Here is a 19,405-nt window from a genome sequence, read left to right on the forward strand (position 1 = left end):
AACACCCTCAAGATGTTGCAAACCTGTATGAGTTTCTTTCTTCTGATGAACACAAAGGAAGATATATTGAAGAACGATTGGAACCAAACAGTTAATGACATGATGACAGATTTTTAATTTGGGGGGGGGGGGGGGGGGAGTTTCCCTTTAAATAAATTGTACTGCAGCTTACTACTTCTTAAACTCTAGCTTAAGCATAACGCTGTCTTCAAAACGCTTTCCCAAGTCTGCATATATGATTTAAAATGTAATTTGAATCCAGTACAAAGATTCTCAGTACATCTTAGTTGTAAATTATTATAAATAATAATAATAATAATAATAATAATTAAAGTCTTAAGAGCATTTTAGAGATCAGGTAATTCCTCAAACCAGCCTGCCAGTAGTTTCATTGCCTTCATTTTTCCAATCCTGCTCATGATGAGACCATCAAGTTCCCACGTACTCTTGACGTTTATGCATATGTCTTGTAGGTCAGTGTCTGCAGATGCCACAACAGATGCCTTCAAAAACAACATCACACTCTTCACACGCATCCTGGACCGCCTGCTGGACGGCTACGACAACCGTCTGAGACCCGGGCTCGGAGGTGAGTTAAAGTCTGAATTAAATTGCTTTTGATATCCACTTAAAGATGCCACAAGGACCAGATATGAAGGCTGAAATGATCCTTGCTCTTCTCCAGAGTTGAGTTTATCTTTGCCTGTAGAGAGTAATGGATTTGAACAAAGCTTGGGACTAACTCTTCACCCTTAAGTGCATTCGCATCTAGTATATCTCAAGCAGTTTCATCAGCGTAGTTAGTTTGTGTCTGAAGTTATGATGATGAAGCCAGGAGCACATTATGGTGCTTACGGTGACAACAGAAGTGCATTAGCCCGGATTAAAGAGAGATACCGAGCAGCACCTGTTTTTATTGATTTGTGTGGTAATGTACATTGTGCTATTATGAAGCAGCTCTCCATTGGCTGACATGAAATACATTTTTCAAATGTTTTGTCACTGCTTAAGTGTCACTGACATTTTTCCATTAGCAGATTAGTTTATCTAACAAAGGCTGTAACAGCGTGCAGGATTTCACTGAACCTTATGGATTTGTCTGTCGCTGTAGTTGTTCATCCTTTAATAGGCGTAGAAGGACTGTGAGCTCACAGAAAAGAAAATCAGAAACGAGTATCTCAGAAGTTTCTCCTAGAACGATGATACGCTCTCTATATTTTAGATGTCCGCTCTCTATATTTTATGGTGGCCGAGAAGGGTCATAACACATACAAACGCCACAACGACTACATTCAGAAAACAACTTTGGCGATTTCACATCATGTACACTGCAAATATTCACAGCACAAGCAAATAGGGAAACGAACTGTAAACTGCAAAGACACAACGAAAATGTTTCCAGGGGGGCCATAATCAGTGACGGACCCGGTTGTCTTCACAATAACTTAATATGTTGGAAACACACACAACCACTTTGACAAGTCTGTCATAATAAAAGAGAAACTCTTACCTCTTGTAGCCATAGACAACAAAAGCGCACATTCAAATAGCACAAAGACAACTGAATGGATTCGGGTACGTGGCGTTTGTATGTGTTTTCTGAATTAGTTGATTTCTGAATATGTAGTTTGTATGTGTTGTGACCCTTCTCGGCCACCGTAATATTTCCTTCCCAGGACAGGTCCGGACAGTAGTTTTTTCAGTTACATTTCCATCGAGGCAGTCTTTTACTTTGTAAAAGAAAAACAATGTGAAACAATCAAAATAGTCATCAAAGATGAGAATCTTGGGCCCCGAGAGCCAAAGCAGTGATGAGAGAATTTTCACAAAAATGTACATAAATAAAAGCAAATATTTCTCTCAACTGGATATGAATATAAAAAGGTAATATCAGATGTTATATAAGTATTTTTATTTATTTTACATTTAGACATCTTGTTTATGGCACATAGAAGGCATTGGGACTGATAAAACATAGTGGGGGTGAAGGGTTTGCCTCTTATGAAAAGTATGGACCATTTTAATATTTTGCACAAAGTAATAAACTACTAAAAACAAACAATAATAATCAAATATCTCTTCATGGGCACAAAACTAAAGTAACTATAGTAATTTCAAAGTCATCTTACCATGCCATCTTTAATTAGAGGATGTAGTGCTGAACGATCATTACTATAAATGCCCTGAGCGCTTGTGGTGTGAATGTGAACCACATTGTTTTGACATGCTGCTCACTTTTAGGTGTCTTTGTTTCCACAGTAGTTTCAATTTGGATATTTTTAGGTCAAACCGGTCTTGTCTGTCAGTCATATATGCAGGTCTATGGTCACCACCTCAACAAGAGGTAAAAACGATATAAATACTGTGTGTTTTCTCACACAAACCGCTCGTTTCGTGTCTTGGGCCATCAATGTGTACTTACATTTACGAGTCATTAAATCATGTTTAATTTGGACTTCTCTGTGCATGCTCTTTGAGGTGGTGACCATAGACCTCCATTATATGACTGACAGAGAAGAACGGTTTGACCTAAAAATATCAAAAATTGAAAATACTGCGGAAAACAAAGACACCTACATCTTGGATCCTTGAGGTAAGATAAAACATATCAAATTAATTTCAAAGTGAACGGTAAAATGTCAGAATTATGTCCACCAGTTGAATACCACTAAATTAAATCAGTACTTTTGTAGAAGCTTGTTTTGTTTTTGTTCTCCTGAGAACAACACCCCAGTGATCTCACTTTTGCCTGATCTAGGGTTTTAGAAGAGATGCTTTAAACTGTGTTTAGATGTTACCAAAGTCTGATGTCAAAGGTCAGAGGTCTCAAACATTTCTCATCAAATTCTTCCAAGTCTAAATGATCTAAGCTACTAGCCAGCTTCTTGAACAGATACATTTACTTGAACAGATACATTTACAGTTTCACTGATTGCTTTTAAAAGACTTTTAAATGATATAGAGGCTATACATACTGTTTGTAAATGCTATGAATAATTAGTTGGATGATTCTTGCTTCTATGTTTTATGTTTATGCTATATGTTCCATGTTTTTTTTTTTTTTTTTTTTGTCATGTCTGCAACTTTGTTATTTTTGCTGCTGCCTGTCTTGGCCAGGACACTCTTGGAAAAGAGATTTTTTTAATCTCAAGTTTTTTATTTTTATTTTTTTCTGGTTAAATAAAGGTATAATAATAATAAAAAATACTAGTGGTAGGGATTCTGATTCATCCCAGTAGTTTGGTCAATTGAAATTTTTCATTTGATTCGTTTGAATCCCGAGGCTCATTTGAGGTTTGCAAAATCACGAAAAGATGCATGCTGGTTAGAAATGAGTCCACGTTTGGTCCAACTTGCTCTGATGTCATACTGACGTATGCAAAACAAAATGTGCCAGATGGCGCAGTCGGGCGCATATGCTTTCCCCCCACTGCGCTGACAAAAGGCATGATGGGAAACAACTTTCTGACGACACAGCTGAATGCTCATTGGTTTAATCAACCGTGATGTTTTACTCTCTTCCAAAATGTTTGATTTAAACATTGACAATGTGATCTCTATATGGGACAGATCATTGACATTAACAAAAAAAAAAAATGCATGTCTTTATTAAACTGAAAATGGATGTAAAACATATCTTTATGGGGGAAATTAAATAACTGGTACTTTGGGTGTCTTTTCATATAAAAGCAACAGAATTTTAAGCACTACCCATCTTTATTTCACTCCTCCCCAAACTGTACTCATTGGAATCTCAAACGAACCTACTTTATTCAATTGAATCACTTGATTGATTTGAATCATTTGATTTGGTTCACCAATAAACTAATAAACTAGACATTTTAAATACCACTTACTTCTCAGGGCTACATGAGAGAGAGGAGACTTTAGCTTCTGTCAAACTACTGAAAAATGTAAGTTTAGTTAGTAGCATCAATCACTTTAGTCTTCCCCAACGCTGTTGAAACCTAAATGAAGCATATCTGAGAATGCCACTAAATGTCAAGAGCAACTTCTGAGCAATAAAGCATTCTTCTAGGCAGGTACGGTTCTTCTCGATATTGTGATTAGAGCTGAAAGGACGTTCACGCCGCTCTTCACATATAAAGATCCGGCCGCTATAAAACTTACCAGCCGTGGACACGAGAGCTTAAAAAAGACAAAGCAGAATGAATAGAATAAGTAATATTATATTTCAGACACTCAAAGACAAGGAGCATGTTTTCAGGATAGTGGAGGGCTGAATCTTTTCATCTCTTCACATCCTTTGAACCATTTTTAACAGCACGGCTGAATGAGCTGTTTATTCTCCACACATGTTGAATCTACTCACAGAGAGACCTTCAACTTGTCCTCCGTCTCTGTTTTTGTTCTTACTGTTCCTAGGCATTTTATAATATATATGTATATTTGTACTAAAATGTACTATTTTTGTATGTTTGTGTTTTATCTGAGTGGGCATGGCCTTAAAGGAGTAGTTCGCTTTTAAACCAACTTTTGCTGATAATTTCCTCACCCCCCTGTCATCCAAGATGTCCATGTCTTTTTTTCTTCAGTTAAAAAGAAATTAAGGTTTTTGATGAAAACATTCCAGGATTTTTCACTGTATATGAATCAAATAACTTAAGAAAAACAGGAAATCACTCACCGTTCTTGATGGAATAGTAGCTTCAATAAGAATACATTTAGACGGTTGTGCTTGATAACCTGTTTTATTTGCACATCCGCCTTAATAAACACCGTTTCGGACGCCACATCGCTCCTGTGTTTACATCTTGGTGTCATTTTTCCATGTTCCCTTTCACATCTCGGTTCGGTTTTAACCCATGAACTTTGACCCCAGGCTCAGCCAGACCGGCTCTTTAATCCTGGGATCAGAGGTTGGGTCTGTGTTGCCTGTTTATGTGACCCGAGTGAACAGTCTTGCGTCATTAGTGAGATGACGCTCGATGCTAGAGGTCAATCGTTCACGGTCTTGTAGGTTTCTACCAGCATCCTGTCAACATTTCAGCAAAAAGTCAATAATCGAATCAATGACTTTTCAAAATGACTGTAGCTAGTCACATGTTTTGCAAACCTTTTTGTTTCTCAGAGCATTTTGATAGCATCACTCTACGACAGTGGTGTTGGAGTAACAGTCAGGTTGTACACTGTAAAAAAAAAAAAAAAAAAAAATGACATAAGTTTAGCTAATGGCTTAATATAAGTAAGTAATCTTATAAGTAATGGCTTATAAGTAATAGCCAATGGCTTAATATAAATAAGTAATCAAATTGGCTTGTACAGCTAAAAAAGTGAATTTGAAATTGGTAAAAATATTTTGATGGGCTAAAAGTAGGGCTGTCAAACGATTAATCGCGATTAATCGCATCCAAATTAAAAGTTTGTGTTTACATAATATATGTGGGTCCGTATAATTATTTTGTACACACACATGCATGTATATGTAAAAAAATATATATTATTTATATATAAAACGTTAAAAATATAAATAATATATAAATCTATATATACGGCATATACATGAAAATATTTCTTAAATATATATGAGCATGTGTGTATAGTTATATATATATATATATATATATATATATATATATATATATATATATAAAATTATACACAGTGCACCCACATATATTATGTAAACACAAACTTTTATTTTGGATGCGATTAATCACGATTAATCGTTTGACAGCCCTAGTTAAAAGTAATGGAAAAACATGTTGCCATGACTTATTGATATGATATTATTTTGTGAGTCACTTTATTCATATAAATCATTTGAACAAATTCTCTTAATTTTATTGATTTACTTTGTGAGAAAAGAATATAAAACACTTGAAAATAATTAGTTAATGTTAGGTAATCCATTACTGACGTAACATAATCTAAATTGGTTAATCCATTAACTAACAATAAATAACAATGATCAATACATGTGTTAATCTCAGCCTTTACGAATACATACATAAGATCAAATGTTGCATATGTTAACGTTGGTCAATGCACTCTGAACTACAGTAACAGACATTTTTACTTACAACAATAGCAATAAATGTAATAAATACATACAATTGTTCATTGTTAGTTCATGTTACTTCATTAACTAATGTTAATAAATTAAACTATTGTAAAGTGTTTCCGAAATATTTATGATTGTTAGATGTTAACTAAGTAATAAAGTTACCAATGTGTTCATTTTAAGTAATATAGTTATAGTGTTACCAATGCTATAGTATTATAGCATCATGTATACAGTATATGCAGTATAATGCTATAACACTATAATATTGGTAACACTATAATCCTCTCTCTCTCTCTATATATATATATATATATATATATATATATATATATATCAAAATAATGTTGTGATGGTCTCTTTTTAAATATCTCCACTGATGTTTGTCATCTTTTAAATCACCTGATTTGTTTTTGTGTAAAACGGTTAATCCAGTGAAACGTGTTTGTTTATGTCATTTTTTTGTCCACCGCTACGCCAATCCGTTCACAGCACCAAGACTCTGGGGGAAACAGTGAGGGCGGTCGATATAGGCTACTCATCATTCCTCAGGCCAAACTCCCACAACCCCCCTGTTCCTCCATCCAGTACGTTAGTCAGTCGATCTATCTCAGAATGGCTGAATGTGTTGTTATTCCATTCATGTTTATGGCTTATTAACTTTTGTGAGCGAATCAAAGAGCATCTCTGACTTTGTGTAGAGGAGATTAACGCTGTTGGAATGAGGATATAATGACCTCATAAATGGACCATTTAGAAGGTGCATAAACGAAACTTGGGTAATTTTGTCCTCGAGAGGCTATTGATTTGGTTCAAGGTGAGTTTATGGTGTTGTTATTGCCATTGCGAGTGTTTTCATGCACGCTGTTAGAATGGTATTTCTGATTCAAGGTTTATATAAAGATTGAAAAGCAATAGGTAGTCTTTTTTCACCCAGTGAGCGGCCTACAGTCCATACATAGGCAGCATTTTAAGGCATCATTATGCTGTCGTGGATTTACTTAAAGGGATACTCCATGTTTTTTTGGAAATTTGCCTCATTTTACAACTCCCCCAGAGTTAAACTGTTGAATCCATTCAGTCGATGTCCGGTGTCCTGACTTGCCGTTGGTTTGAGTTTAATGTGAGACCAAATATTCACTATAAGGTTCAAATGGAGTCTGATCAGGTCAGAATAAGCTTGATTGACTTGATCTTTGGGCTGATCATTCCTCGATAACAACTTTCTCTCTGTAGGAAGCCATTCTGCAATATTCTCCTCTACTGCAAAGCATTAAATGACTTTCCACAGTGAAGTAGCTCACCAACACCAGCAGTTAACAATGACACTCTTCCTTCGGGGTTCACTGTGATAGAGATGCATTTATTATTATATTTATCACCATGTCTTCTAGACACCACTCTGGAGCATCACCAACTCGTGCTTCATTGTGATTCAGAGCTGCACACAACTTTGCTGAACCCCTCTGAAGTAGTGTGTTTGCTTAAATGTTGCTAATTTCCTGACCAATGATTTGTGGTCAAGAAGATTAAAAGCTTTGCCTTTAAAAGGTATCACAATATGCTAACACCAAACTAGAGCCGATATTATCGGCCGATATTTGGCATTTTCCAAAATATCGGTATCGGCAGTTATAATGGCCGATAAATGAATATTTCAAAAATAAAAATAAAAACGGACGAAACACGCTTCAATCATCTCTCCTTGGCCTGTTATATTGAAAATGTATGTTTTACAATTTGCAGTATGACGTTATCTATTACTAAATTATGGCTCATCATAGACTAGCTAACCACAAAGCAAGCTAATGCCACTATCATCAGTGGAAGACCGCTAACGTTAACATTAATGAGGAAACCACAATGAACTTTTTCTGCCTAAATAAAGTAATGATTACTGTATTTATAACTAGCATATCTCTAGTTACAGTCCCTTGTAAAATGTAAGTTATACTTGCGAGGAGTGAACATTTAGACCTAGAGAAAAAGTATCAAACGTATCTTGTGCATTTACACGGTGTGTGAAATCCAACAACGCCAAGTGTGCGTTGCAGACTATCGTTCTGTAATGGATTTAGATTAGAATCGCTAAATAGTAGGTTTTAGGAGGCAGGCAGCAATGATTGAAAATGGTTTGATGTAGCTTGATGGACAGAATTTAAAAAGTGCAGGTAAAGGGATAAGCAAGCTGATATTGTAATTATAAGGTAGCTTATAAGGCAATGTAGGGACTAATTATTATTTTATTTATCAGAACTTTAATATATTTTGATTTTCCTCTGTTGTGTTGTGACAATAAAGGAAACGTTTCTTTTTAAAATGCTTTATCATATATTTTTTTAGTTAAAACAAATAAATATGTTAGGAAAATCTGTTAATGTTTTGTTGCACGTTTCTGAAAAAAAAAATAATAATAAAATATTGGCCGATATATCGGAATATCGGATTTTAAAACCCCAAAATATTTGTATCGGTATCGGCCTTCAAAATCCTTTATCGGTCGGGCTCTACACCAAACTGAAATAAATTGTGAGTCGAGTTTCCAGTGCACTTCATATTTGACGTGTGTAGCGTTCCAAATCATGCCGTTGGGTCTCCTTTCCTCAGAAGGCAGCTGCCGATGTACACAGTAAACACCAAGTAGTTCACTAGGATTTTGGTCTCAGAGGATGAGTGAAATGCTGAAGGAGAGAGAGAGAGAGAGAGAGAGAGAGAGAGAGAGAGAGAGGGGTGAAGTCAAACAAACAGGGCATTCCCTCAGACGCTGCCCGCGTTGCGAATCGCTCTGCTGCATATGTGAATAATCTCATGTATATGAGAGCACTTCTTTATAAACCTCCCCCAGTCTCATTTCAGACAGACTCTCGACCCTTCCCCCGTCCCTCCGAGACCCGACTGAGCCACTTTACATTCACTCAGACACACACACAGACCGCTAACAACACAACCGTCTAACCTCACAGAATAATGGCACCTGATAGCCATGCTCAATAGGAGCTGCGGTTTATAAAAGCTTTATTGTATGCCTTCCCAGCAGTCTTTCTGCTCAGTCACAGATTTCTCCATTTTCAACCTTTTTATCCTTGAAAGCAGCGTGTGGCATTGAGTAATTAGGGCAATTGTAGAGAGTGAAACAGTCGTTGTTTGTAAAGATGAGTAGTCTTAATTGTTAGTGGCATTACTGGATTAGCAATATTATTATTGCTTATAACTCGTATTTTATTAACCCCCTGGGGACCAAGGTGTATTTGGGGTCCTTGAGATGTTCTGACATGCCCTGACATTTCAGTTGCTTATAAACATGTTAATGGCACAGGTGAAATTACGCTATATTTAGCACAAACAGGGCTACCATAATATGTGAGCAACATGTATGTACATGTTTGTATTTTTGAGAGAATATTGTTTATGTGTGGTTATTGAAAAAACTAAAAATGAAGTTTCTGAAATAAGGCCACAAGACAAGGTTTAGGCCCGTCCACACTGCTGCGTTTTTGTTTAAAACGGAGACCTTTTGCTACGTTTGCACCTCCCGTCCAGACTAAAACAGAAAAAAAATGAAGACCTAAAACGGAGAAGTTTAGAAACGCTGCAGCTCCGTTTTGCGTTTTGAATCTCTGGAGGGTGTTTTAGTGAATAAGGGACAAAATGGAGGACTTTAGAAACGCTGACGCAGAGGCTCACGCTCAGCTCTATGATTGGGTGTCATCAGTCATGATGTGTCCTTCCCTGATTCGTCAGCCACCCAACACATGACTAGTTCCCTGTTTACACCGGCACGTGCATGGTCGGTGTTGGTGAATGGTCACGTGATCTGCGTTTTCAGTCGTTTTAATGTGGACTGAGATCAATTCTAATACGCAGATAAAACGCAGGTGTGGACGGAGATCGTATTCGTTTTAAATTTTCTGTTTTTAAACGAAAACGCAGTAGTGTGGACGGGGCCTAAAACTGCTCAGTTAATTTTGTATAGAAAGTTAAATAAAAAATGTTTTACAATTTTTAAGCTACTCAATGGATGAGGACAATCTCTTAAACTTACACTGAAGGAGTGACCAAGACCAGAATATCATAAAGACCTGATTTTTTTTTTATTTTGTATAATTTTTTTTTACAGTTCTAGGTTTGCTGTGCTTTTTTGTTGGACTGCTCAATTTGGTCAAAAAAAATGTGTGATTGTGATTGAATTATTAATATTACTATTATTATGCTATAATTATTTTTTTCTATTAATAATAAGTACAATTTCCTGGAGGAAAATAAATTTCTGTTTTAATAATATGTTTTCACTGTAACATATATATATATATATATAATTGGTTTAAGACATAAGCATTGTAATTTATTATATATATATATATATATATATAATTTGTAATTTATAATATATATATATATATATATAATTAATAAATTACAATGCTTATGTCTTAAATTCTTTATATTCAAACCTTAAAACTAAGCTTTTCATTACAAATATGTAGGAAAGGTGAAATGGCGAAACACTGAGAAATCATGGATCATGAGCTGCTTTTGCGCTTCACTCGTTTCTTTAATGAAATCGCAGCCTTTGTGGTTTGATATTTACAATGACTAAGCCATTATGTGTTCCAATATTATTTGGATTTCTCTATAGCAATGCACTGAAAACAACTCCCGAGAACTGCATAGCAACACTACCCTCAACACTGTCACGATGAGCAAGTTTTATACAGACAAGCGGCACTCTCAAAATTTCTAGTTTTGCATAAAAATTCTGTTTGTCTTTTTATACTTTCCCACAGCAGTCTATCGATTCTGTGTAAGAACGACGAGCAAAATCTAGTCAGAGATGAAAATCAATGCATTTTTTAATCCTCGTTGAGATGGCGCCCAGACGAGCATGCAACATTGTATAATTAGGGCAATTGTAGAGACGCGAGCGAGACAGACTGAGAGAGAGTGAGAGAGAGAGACATTGTTTGTAAGATGAGGAGTAATTTCTTCTTGTTTGTTTGATTGCTGTTGTCATCTGGTGATTAGTTTGCACTTTCTTCAGGTTGTATTGTGTTTGTGAAACAGGAGAATAAGTGAACAAATCTCAGAGCATCTTTCCTCCAGCTCAGAGCTGAATAAACCAACCCTACATTAGACAGCTATTAATATAACACATCTCCAAGCCCAGAACACTCGCTGCTTTTAAGCACTGAAGAACCACTGAAGAACCCCAGGCTCTCGCTTTGATCTCATAAGCTCATTTATGAGAATCTGCAATATATCATTCATTCTGATATTATCTGAATATGGGACAAAGTGTTGCTTTTTTTCAGAATTTTTATTGTATCGTTGTTCAAAATCAATTATTGAGGCTCAGCTTAGTAAAGCTAGAGTTATGTGAGTCAATGAAAAATGCAATAGTTTATGTGTGCATTAATGTATTTCTAAGGCCGTGGAATGGTTTGAATAGTCTGTGTTGTAGTTCTGTATATAATACATCGCTATCTGACTGAAAAGTGTTTACCGTGTGCCTGTGTTGTATAGAGCAGCGAGCAGAGAAAATATCTCTAGCTCTTTTGAATGAGAGAAAAGAAAAAAAGAAGGCTTAGATAAAGGAGGACAAAATATGAATATATTGAAGCAGCGATAGAAAGATTTGATTACTAGCCAACCCTAACACCGGGCCAGTAAATGCAAGCACATTTACCCCCTGCCTAATGCACACTTTCATCTGAAGGGCTGGAGAGAGAAAAAATGCTCTTTCTGTTGTGAAACTGTAATGAAAATGTGAAATTCAGCATCCATTTCTGCGGTTTTATAAAGATGCCCCTTTCAAGGTAGATGAGACAGGGCTGTCGCTGTTGCGTTCTGGGAAAATAACACCGGTCATTTTGATGTTTCTCCAGATCGAGTCACCACAGTGAAGACCGACATCTACGTCACCAGTTTTGGCCCTGTTTCAGACACCGATATGGTGAGTGGAATTCATTATTGTGCATTTGTTTGTCAGAAGCGGATGAATAGCATCACTGTCAGCCTTTTGGACCAGCACTTCGCAGATTTGTCGAGCCAAGAACCACCTACCTAGACATAAAGAGACCACCTGGCACAACCACAGATTGTTTACCTGTATATGGGGCTTGTGAATCTGAAATGATTTACAGTACATAGACTGGCGTTCTAATGTTTGGGGTCAGAAAGATTTTGTAACGCCTCTTCTGCTGACCAAGGCTGCGTTTATTTCATCAAAAAATACATTCAAAATATTAAATTAAATTTGTATACGTTAAATATTATTCCGATTTAATAAACCTATTTTTTAATTTGAATACATTTTTAAATGTAATTTATTCCTGTGATTCAAAGCTGAATTTCCAGCATCATTACTCCAGTCTTCAGTGTCACATGATCCTTCAGAAATCATTCTAACATGCTGATTTGCTGCTCAAGAAACATTTCTGATTATTATCAACGTTAAAGGGCTCCTAGTATGCTTTCACACCTTTTCAACTTTAGTTAGTGTGTAATGTGTTCACTTTTGTGTGTAAAAGTAGTGTTCACTTTTAAAAAATAACTTTTGCTGATAATTTACTCACCCCCATGTCATTCAAGATGTCCACGTCTTTCTTTCTTCAGTCGAAAAGAAATGAAGGTTTTTGAGGATTTTCTCCATATAATGGACTTTACTGGGAACCAAATGGTTCAAGGTCCAAAAGACAGTTTCAGTTCAGCTTCAAAGGCCATAAAACGACACCAGACGATGATTAAGGGTCTTATCAAGCGAAACGATCGGTCATTTAAAAAATAAATTAAAAAGTTTAAGTTTTATACACTCTAAAAAATGCTGGGTTGTTTTAACCCAACTTTGGGTCAAATATGGACTAACCCAGCCGTTGGGTTAAATTTTTACATTACATTTTTAACCCAACATTTCGGGTTTGTCCATATTTGACCCAAAATTGGGTTCAAACAACCCAGCATTTTTTAGAGTGTAAGCTCAAATGCTCGCCTTGCTCTGTTCCGTGATGCACGTTCGTGGCTCTCCTGTTCAAACTCGTTCATCAAAATGAACACTCTAAAAAATGCTGGGTTGTTTTAACCCAATTTTGGGTCAAATATGGACAAACCCGAAATGTTGGGTTAAAAATATAATGTAAAAATTTAACCCAACGGCTGGGTTAGTCCATATTTGACCCAAAGTTGGGTTAAAACAACCCAGCATTTTTTAGAGTGAACGAATCTTTTTTCGAGTGATTCAACGAATGAAATGACTCATAAAAAGATTCGTTCATTTTGATGAACGAGTTCGATCAGGAGAGTCGAGCAAGGCGAGCATGTGTGCTTCAATGTGTGTTCAAATGGTTAAAATGAGTGAACTTAAATCTGTGTGGTCAGAATTTCCATTTAGAAAAAAGTGAAAAGAAAGAGCCTTAAATTAGCTAATCTATGGGCTGTGACACCATGCAATTATATTTAGTAATTCAATGAAAAAATAATAATAAATGATTGAAATGATTAGGAGCCAGCCACTGAGATTGGAGCTTATTTGTATGCCTCAGACCATCTGAGGTTTAGCCTGCTTTATGTCTAGCGATGACTCATAATCGAGCTCAAACAGTAGAGCATAGCCAGGTCGTGGGTTTGATTTCCAGAGAATGCACCTTGAATGCAGTGCAAGTCTCTTTGCATGAAAGCACCTGCCAAATACATAAATGTGAATTTATATTATGTTATCTAACTATTGCCTACAGATGGGCGCCACAGGTGTCCTTTTTTGAACAGTGCCACTGCTAATGCATTTATACCCACACATATCAATCTGTGACAGCGAGCTCCGTTTTGGTCAGTGCTCAATAACCAGTGGTCCATGGTGACCCGGATGAGTTTCATATCCGACGGAACCGAGGCAGGAAATGAAAGGCTTTGTCACCTGACTGCATCCGTGACTCTGCTGACTCACACCGTCGCTCTGACCCTTCTCAATGGATTCAGAGCTTGTTAATGGAGTTTTTGTTCTGAGAAGAGAAGATATGACTCATGTAAGCTGCGTTGAATATGAAGCATGTTAGCTGTGTGCTAACAATGCGCTCTGATTGTTCTTGCACGTGATTGTACGCTAACAGCCCACCCTGGAGCTTCAAATGAACTTTAATCGAAAGCCATTACAGTAAATGAACCTTTGATTCAGCTGCAAACAAACTAACAAAGCAAATGAACAATCGACTCTGCACTAGTCTGGCTTGGCTTGCTCATACTGTCCATTGCAGAAATGTACCTGTAAAATATCACAGTAGTGTTTACGTCAGTGATGTAATTCTCATTTTTTATTATTAGGTAGGCTAGGCAATATCCGTAGCAGCTAGCAATAGCAAGTTAGCTATTAGCTATTAGCTAAAGCGAAAACTACATAGGGACGAGCACGTATGACGGCCTTACGTAAACATATCACCAGAATGATTGACACTTAGGTACACTCTTAGAAGAAATGGTTCTATTTAGAACCAGAAATGGTTCCATCCCCCGCTTCATATATGGAACTCCAAAATGGTTCTATATAGAACCATTTTTTTTGGTAAAAGGTTCTATTGACCAAGTATGGAACCCCACGGTTCTATATAGAACCCAGAGGAACCCTTTTTTTAAGAGTGTATAGAACCTTTTAGGGGTTCCAAATACGTAGCACTGATAGAACCTTTTAAGGTTCTATATAGAACCTTTTCTTCTAAGAGTGTGGACCAATAGTATAGGCTACCCACCCGGAAAAAGAAAATCCTCCGCTATGCCTTTAAGGATGGCAGTAGCTGTGATATTTTGTTGGAAACTATAGTAACCGTGGGACATTTGTGTGTGTGCTGTGCGTCCATGTGTCCACTCACCAGTGTCTCAGTGTGAGCGTCTCAACCCTCAAAGCTCCTGTGTCTATGAGATTACTCCCAGATGCTACACCTTCTGCTCCTCGGACCAGAGAGAGCATTCTGCTGTTCCTCTTTCCATTCCTCTATCTCTCACTTTCTGTCTGCTTCTCCTTCTGCTCATCCACTCTTCCTTCTTGAGTTGTTCAGAGGCAATGTACCACCGTACAGTAGGCGTTCTTCTGTGTTAAACATACAATGCATGGCACTCTGCCTTCACACGTTAGCATGCCGACCTTGTCTCGCAGGAGGGAGAGCATGTCCCAGTCTTTGATATTTTTTTTTTTCATTTTCAAAAGACAAATTGTTCCATTTCTTTGCCTCTCCACATTTCCCCGGGGCTTATCATCCTCCTCTGCCACACCATCCTTCTTCGCCTCTTTTTTCTTTTCAAGTGCTCTGACAGTTAACGGCAATTTTTTTCTGTCCTCGTCTTATGAAATAGATTCCCTCTCTATGTACAGTTAGTCCTTCCTCATTCTGCTCACAAATCTTTGCACTATCAATTATTTAAAAAAAATCATTTTGCCTCACTGAATCATAGCTGTACGCCTTCTTTGTGAATTCAACATGCAAATGCACACATATCAATATCAGATCTGCTCCAAAACCTAGTGACCTGCTTATCTAGACAGTATTTTAATGCAAAGTCTATTCCAAAAAAGGCAATTCCAAAATTCACTGTAAGAAGTTAAAAAAAAAAAAAGTTCATTTTGAATTTTTAAAAGAGTACTTTTTCTTTGTCTTTTGTTGTTTGATTAAAATAAAAAACACAGACAGCGGCATGAATATTAGGCTGTTGTCACTTTAAGACCTGTACAGGTTCAATATACTGATATTGACATGTGCATTTCTTTCTCCATTGTTTACGTTCATTTACGACATAACTAGGGGTGTACATGTATTCGTATTGAACCGTTTCGGTTCGAGGCTTCCGGTTCGGTACACATACAAACCGAACGATTGCTTGGATAATTTTTCGCGCGGCCAACACAACGTTGCGCAACATCAAATGGCAAGCGAATGAAAGCAGAACGAAACTGCTCTACTCATTATGTGCTTTATGGATCGTTTATCAGTTCGGACCAGCAACATCTGTGCAGCGCGAGCCGATCTCGATCAAGCAACACTGTTACCACACCGCGCTAAGAGATCCGGTAAAGAAAACATTTGAATTCGCCACTGAGGTAATAACATCGCTGCGAGATCTAGTGAGAAGCATTCACATTTCTCCGTTATTAACCGTAGATCTCTATAAGATCAAACAGCACTGTCATGGAAACCAACTCAACTCAACTCAACTTAACTTTATTTATAGAGCACTTTCAAGACCACAAGTGGAACCAAAGTGCTGTACAAAATGAATAAAATAGAAAGTAAAATAAAGAAATAAAAAACAATACAAACACATGACATAAAAAACCTTACAAAGGATTATCAAATGCTAAAGAAAACAAGTAAGTTTTAAGCGCACTCTGAAAAACACCCAAAGAAGGACAAGATTTCACAGACAGGGGAAGATCATTCCAGAGCCTAGGAGCCGCAACAGAGAAGGCCCGATCACCTTTACCTTTCAAACGGGACCGCGGAACCATGAGAAGCAATGCTTTGTTTAAAGAAAGAAATGTTGCTGGAGAAACCAGGAGAAACATTGTGCCGTGAATGAACTAGCAATACTCTACATCCACAGACCAGCAACATTCACCATGGATTTAGCATAGTAACACAAACTAGAACCAGTTTGGCTGGAATGGTGAAATGCTTTCAAGTACTTCACACATCTTTTTCCAGCACTTCAAAATTCAAATATTATATAAATAAATATATATTTAATGTTATTTTTAATGTGATGACGAAAACATTATTTGTTCATCATTCAACTCACACTTATTTAAACATATATTTTTTCTTTAAACAAAGCATTTCTTTCTTTTTGCTGTATCGAAAACGTACCGAACCGTGATTTTTGTGTACCGTTACACCCCTAGACATAACTGACTATACGAGGATAGACTTGCCAAGATGGACATTTTGACAATTTTGTTTGAATATGTCTGTTCAAGCGCAAGGCGACGTGAAAGAGAGCTCGAGTCAGTTTTCTCGTGCTGTCTTAGACGCTGATTTCGAGCTCTGATGATCGAGTTCAATAAAACATGTAAAAGTTTAATTCTTTAGTTTGTAAATAGCTGGGAAAAAAGTGACAGTGTCATTTACTTGTTGTTTTGCAATTTCGCTTCAAGCCAGAGGTCATATTGTTATCGTCAAGGGCGTTGAGCTGTTTAGAAAAGCCTGTGGATTTAGTTTTCTGCACTGTGGGTTTACAATGAACGCCTGTCTCTGTCTATGCCCTGTGGCCATGCTAACCCTCATCATTAGAGCTGACCCTGTTGGGAACCGTGTGACTCTCAGGTAAACAGCTGAGTGAAGAGACTCGTGGGTAATGAGCTGAAGAGGTCGGGTAGGTGTGGCTGCTGAGCGTTAGCATGTTTGCAGTCAGGTCGACATCGGTTAGACGGGTTTATTAGAGTATGTGAAGCAGTGCCAGGGTGATTCTCTTTAAATTGTGGGTGCACAAATAGCATTCGCTTTCAACTGCACTTCTCGTTTTTCCAGGTGGCATCAGTAAACCACCTATTCCCAGAGGGAAATGGTTATGTTTAATGGTTGCTTTTGAAGACTTTTAGATAGATTTTTCTTTCAAGTATACATTGCCTGAGATGCTTTTCCTGCATCTACTGTACTTCTACTAAATATAGAGTAAACGTATGGCAGTGTTAGTATCATTGAAATTATAATAGTTTTTTTTTTTTTTGAATTTGCATTTTAGTTAAAGTTTTAGTAGTTTTGTTGTGTTTTTGTTATTTTTATTAGTTCATTTCTAGTTATAGTAGCCCAAGTGGTAAGACTTTACTTGAAGGGGTGTGCATAAGACTAACATGACACCTTCATAACCATGACATGACATATGTCTCGAATATGAAGTAAGGTTTATGATAAGTTTCTTTCACTCAATAATGACATTTTTAATGCAAATATGACATTGTTTAAGTTCATTGACACAGTTTTGATTATGTTGATCATTTAGAGGCCTTATAAATTTGAGTATCAAATATGATACAGTAGGCTTTATAGAGATATTTGTGATTTCTCTTTCTTATGGGATCCATAACCTCTTCTTTTTTTATCATGCCTCCTCTTTATAATCATTAGCTTCTGTCAGCAGGTGCGGTGACAGATATGACTTGCGGGTAGCACTGGGAATCTTAAACCAACATCATCCTCGTACGGGATGTCCTGCCGTGATGGATGAGGGTAAACACGGGAGGTTCTGTATCCTGATAAACCCGCTCTGCACAGAGCCTCCGGTGCGGCTCTATCTGGCCTAAGCAAAGCCAAGATGCACACACACACACACACACAACAGCGCAGAAGGTCATCCTGTCTATTAATGAGGTGTGCCTCTGAGCCATGGAGCAGATGGTATGGAATAAGAGGCGAATGAGATGGAAGGACAACTAGGAAAGAGGAGAGAGGGGTTAGAGATGAAGTAGTATTTGTTGGACCCCTGTGCTGCCCTACGGCCCCAAGAGCCTCTGTACACCGCTGGGGTGAGACGAGGACAGCCTACATTCAGATAAACTGATTTCTGCCGCCACGCTGCCCTTATAAATGCACCCACACTCTTAGAAGAAAAGGTTCTATATAGAACCTTAAAAGGTTCTATCAGCGCTACATATTTGGAACCCCTAAAAGGTTCTATACACTCTTTAAAAAAGGGTTCCTCTGGGTTCTATATAGAACCCTGGGGTTCCTTACTTGGCCAATAGAACCTTTTACCAAAAAAATGGTTCTATATAGAACCATTTTGGAGTTCCATGTATGAAGCGGGGGATGGAACCATTTCTGGTTCTAAATAGAACCCTTTCTTCTAAGAGTGCATATTTAAAGTTGAGAATCCTTTTTTATACTGTTTTTTTTATCACATTAAATATTTTTCACATTTTCATTTTCATTAATACTTTTTGAGAATCGCTTACTCCCACTTTGAACAAAACCAACCAACATTTAAGTCTCTTTACAGAATGAAACGAACCGATATTAAAGACAGAACAACTCTGACCGATGATATTTCAATCTCTTAAGAAAAGAAAACAGACCAACTTTTAAATCTCTTAATAGAGCAATACTGAACAATATTGAAATCTCTAAATTGCCTTTGAACACCCAGACATGTGCCCGAGTTTCTGATGCGCACTATTAATCCAATATAGCTAGATCTAGGATCTCTTATATCATCTTTTTATATCATCATAACTAAACCCTAAAACTTAGACATTAGTACAGGGCTCAGTAAAGCTGCATTGAAATTATATATACTGTAAGCGTTATAATAGGCTTAACTTGACTTAAGGGTACAGTATGTACTCTTTACAGTTAGCGGTTGCAATACACCCAAATTTGGGTAAAATATTAACCAAACCAACTGTTGGGT

At 37.1% G+C, this 19,405-nt stretch overlaps 1 protein-coding gene across 2 annotated transcripts in view; it reads left to right on the plus strand.

Annotated features, from left to right (window-relative positions):
• The window catches only part of gabra2b (gamma-aminobutyric acid type A receptor subunit alpha2b), an 80,362-nt gene that overhangs the window by 6,346 nt on the left and 54,611 nt on the right, over positions 1–19,405 (plus strand). For both annotated transcript variants that reach the window (XM_039663110.2, XM_089135058.1), the window contains exons 3-4: positions 474–589; positions 11,908–11,975. In XM_039663110.2, coding sequence (XP_039519044.1) covers positions 474–589; positions 11,908–11,975 — 184 coding nt within the window. The remainder of the gene's footprint in view (positions 1–473; positions 590–11,907; positions 11,976–19,405) is intronic.

The sequence above is a fragment of the Pimephales promelas genome, chromosome 9, assembly GCF_988280905.1.
Source record: "Pimephales promelas chromosome 9, fPimPro1.hap1.1, whole genome shotgun sequence".
Classification (NCBI taxonomy): Eukaryota; Metazoa; Chordata; class Actinopteri; order Cypriniformes; family Leuciscidae; genus Pimephales; species Pimephales promelas.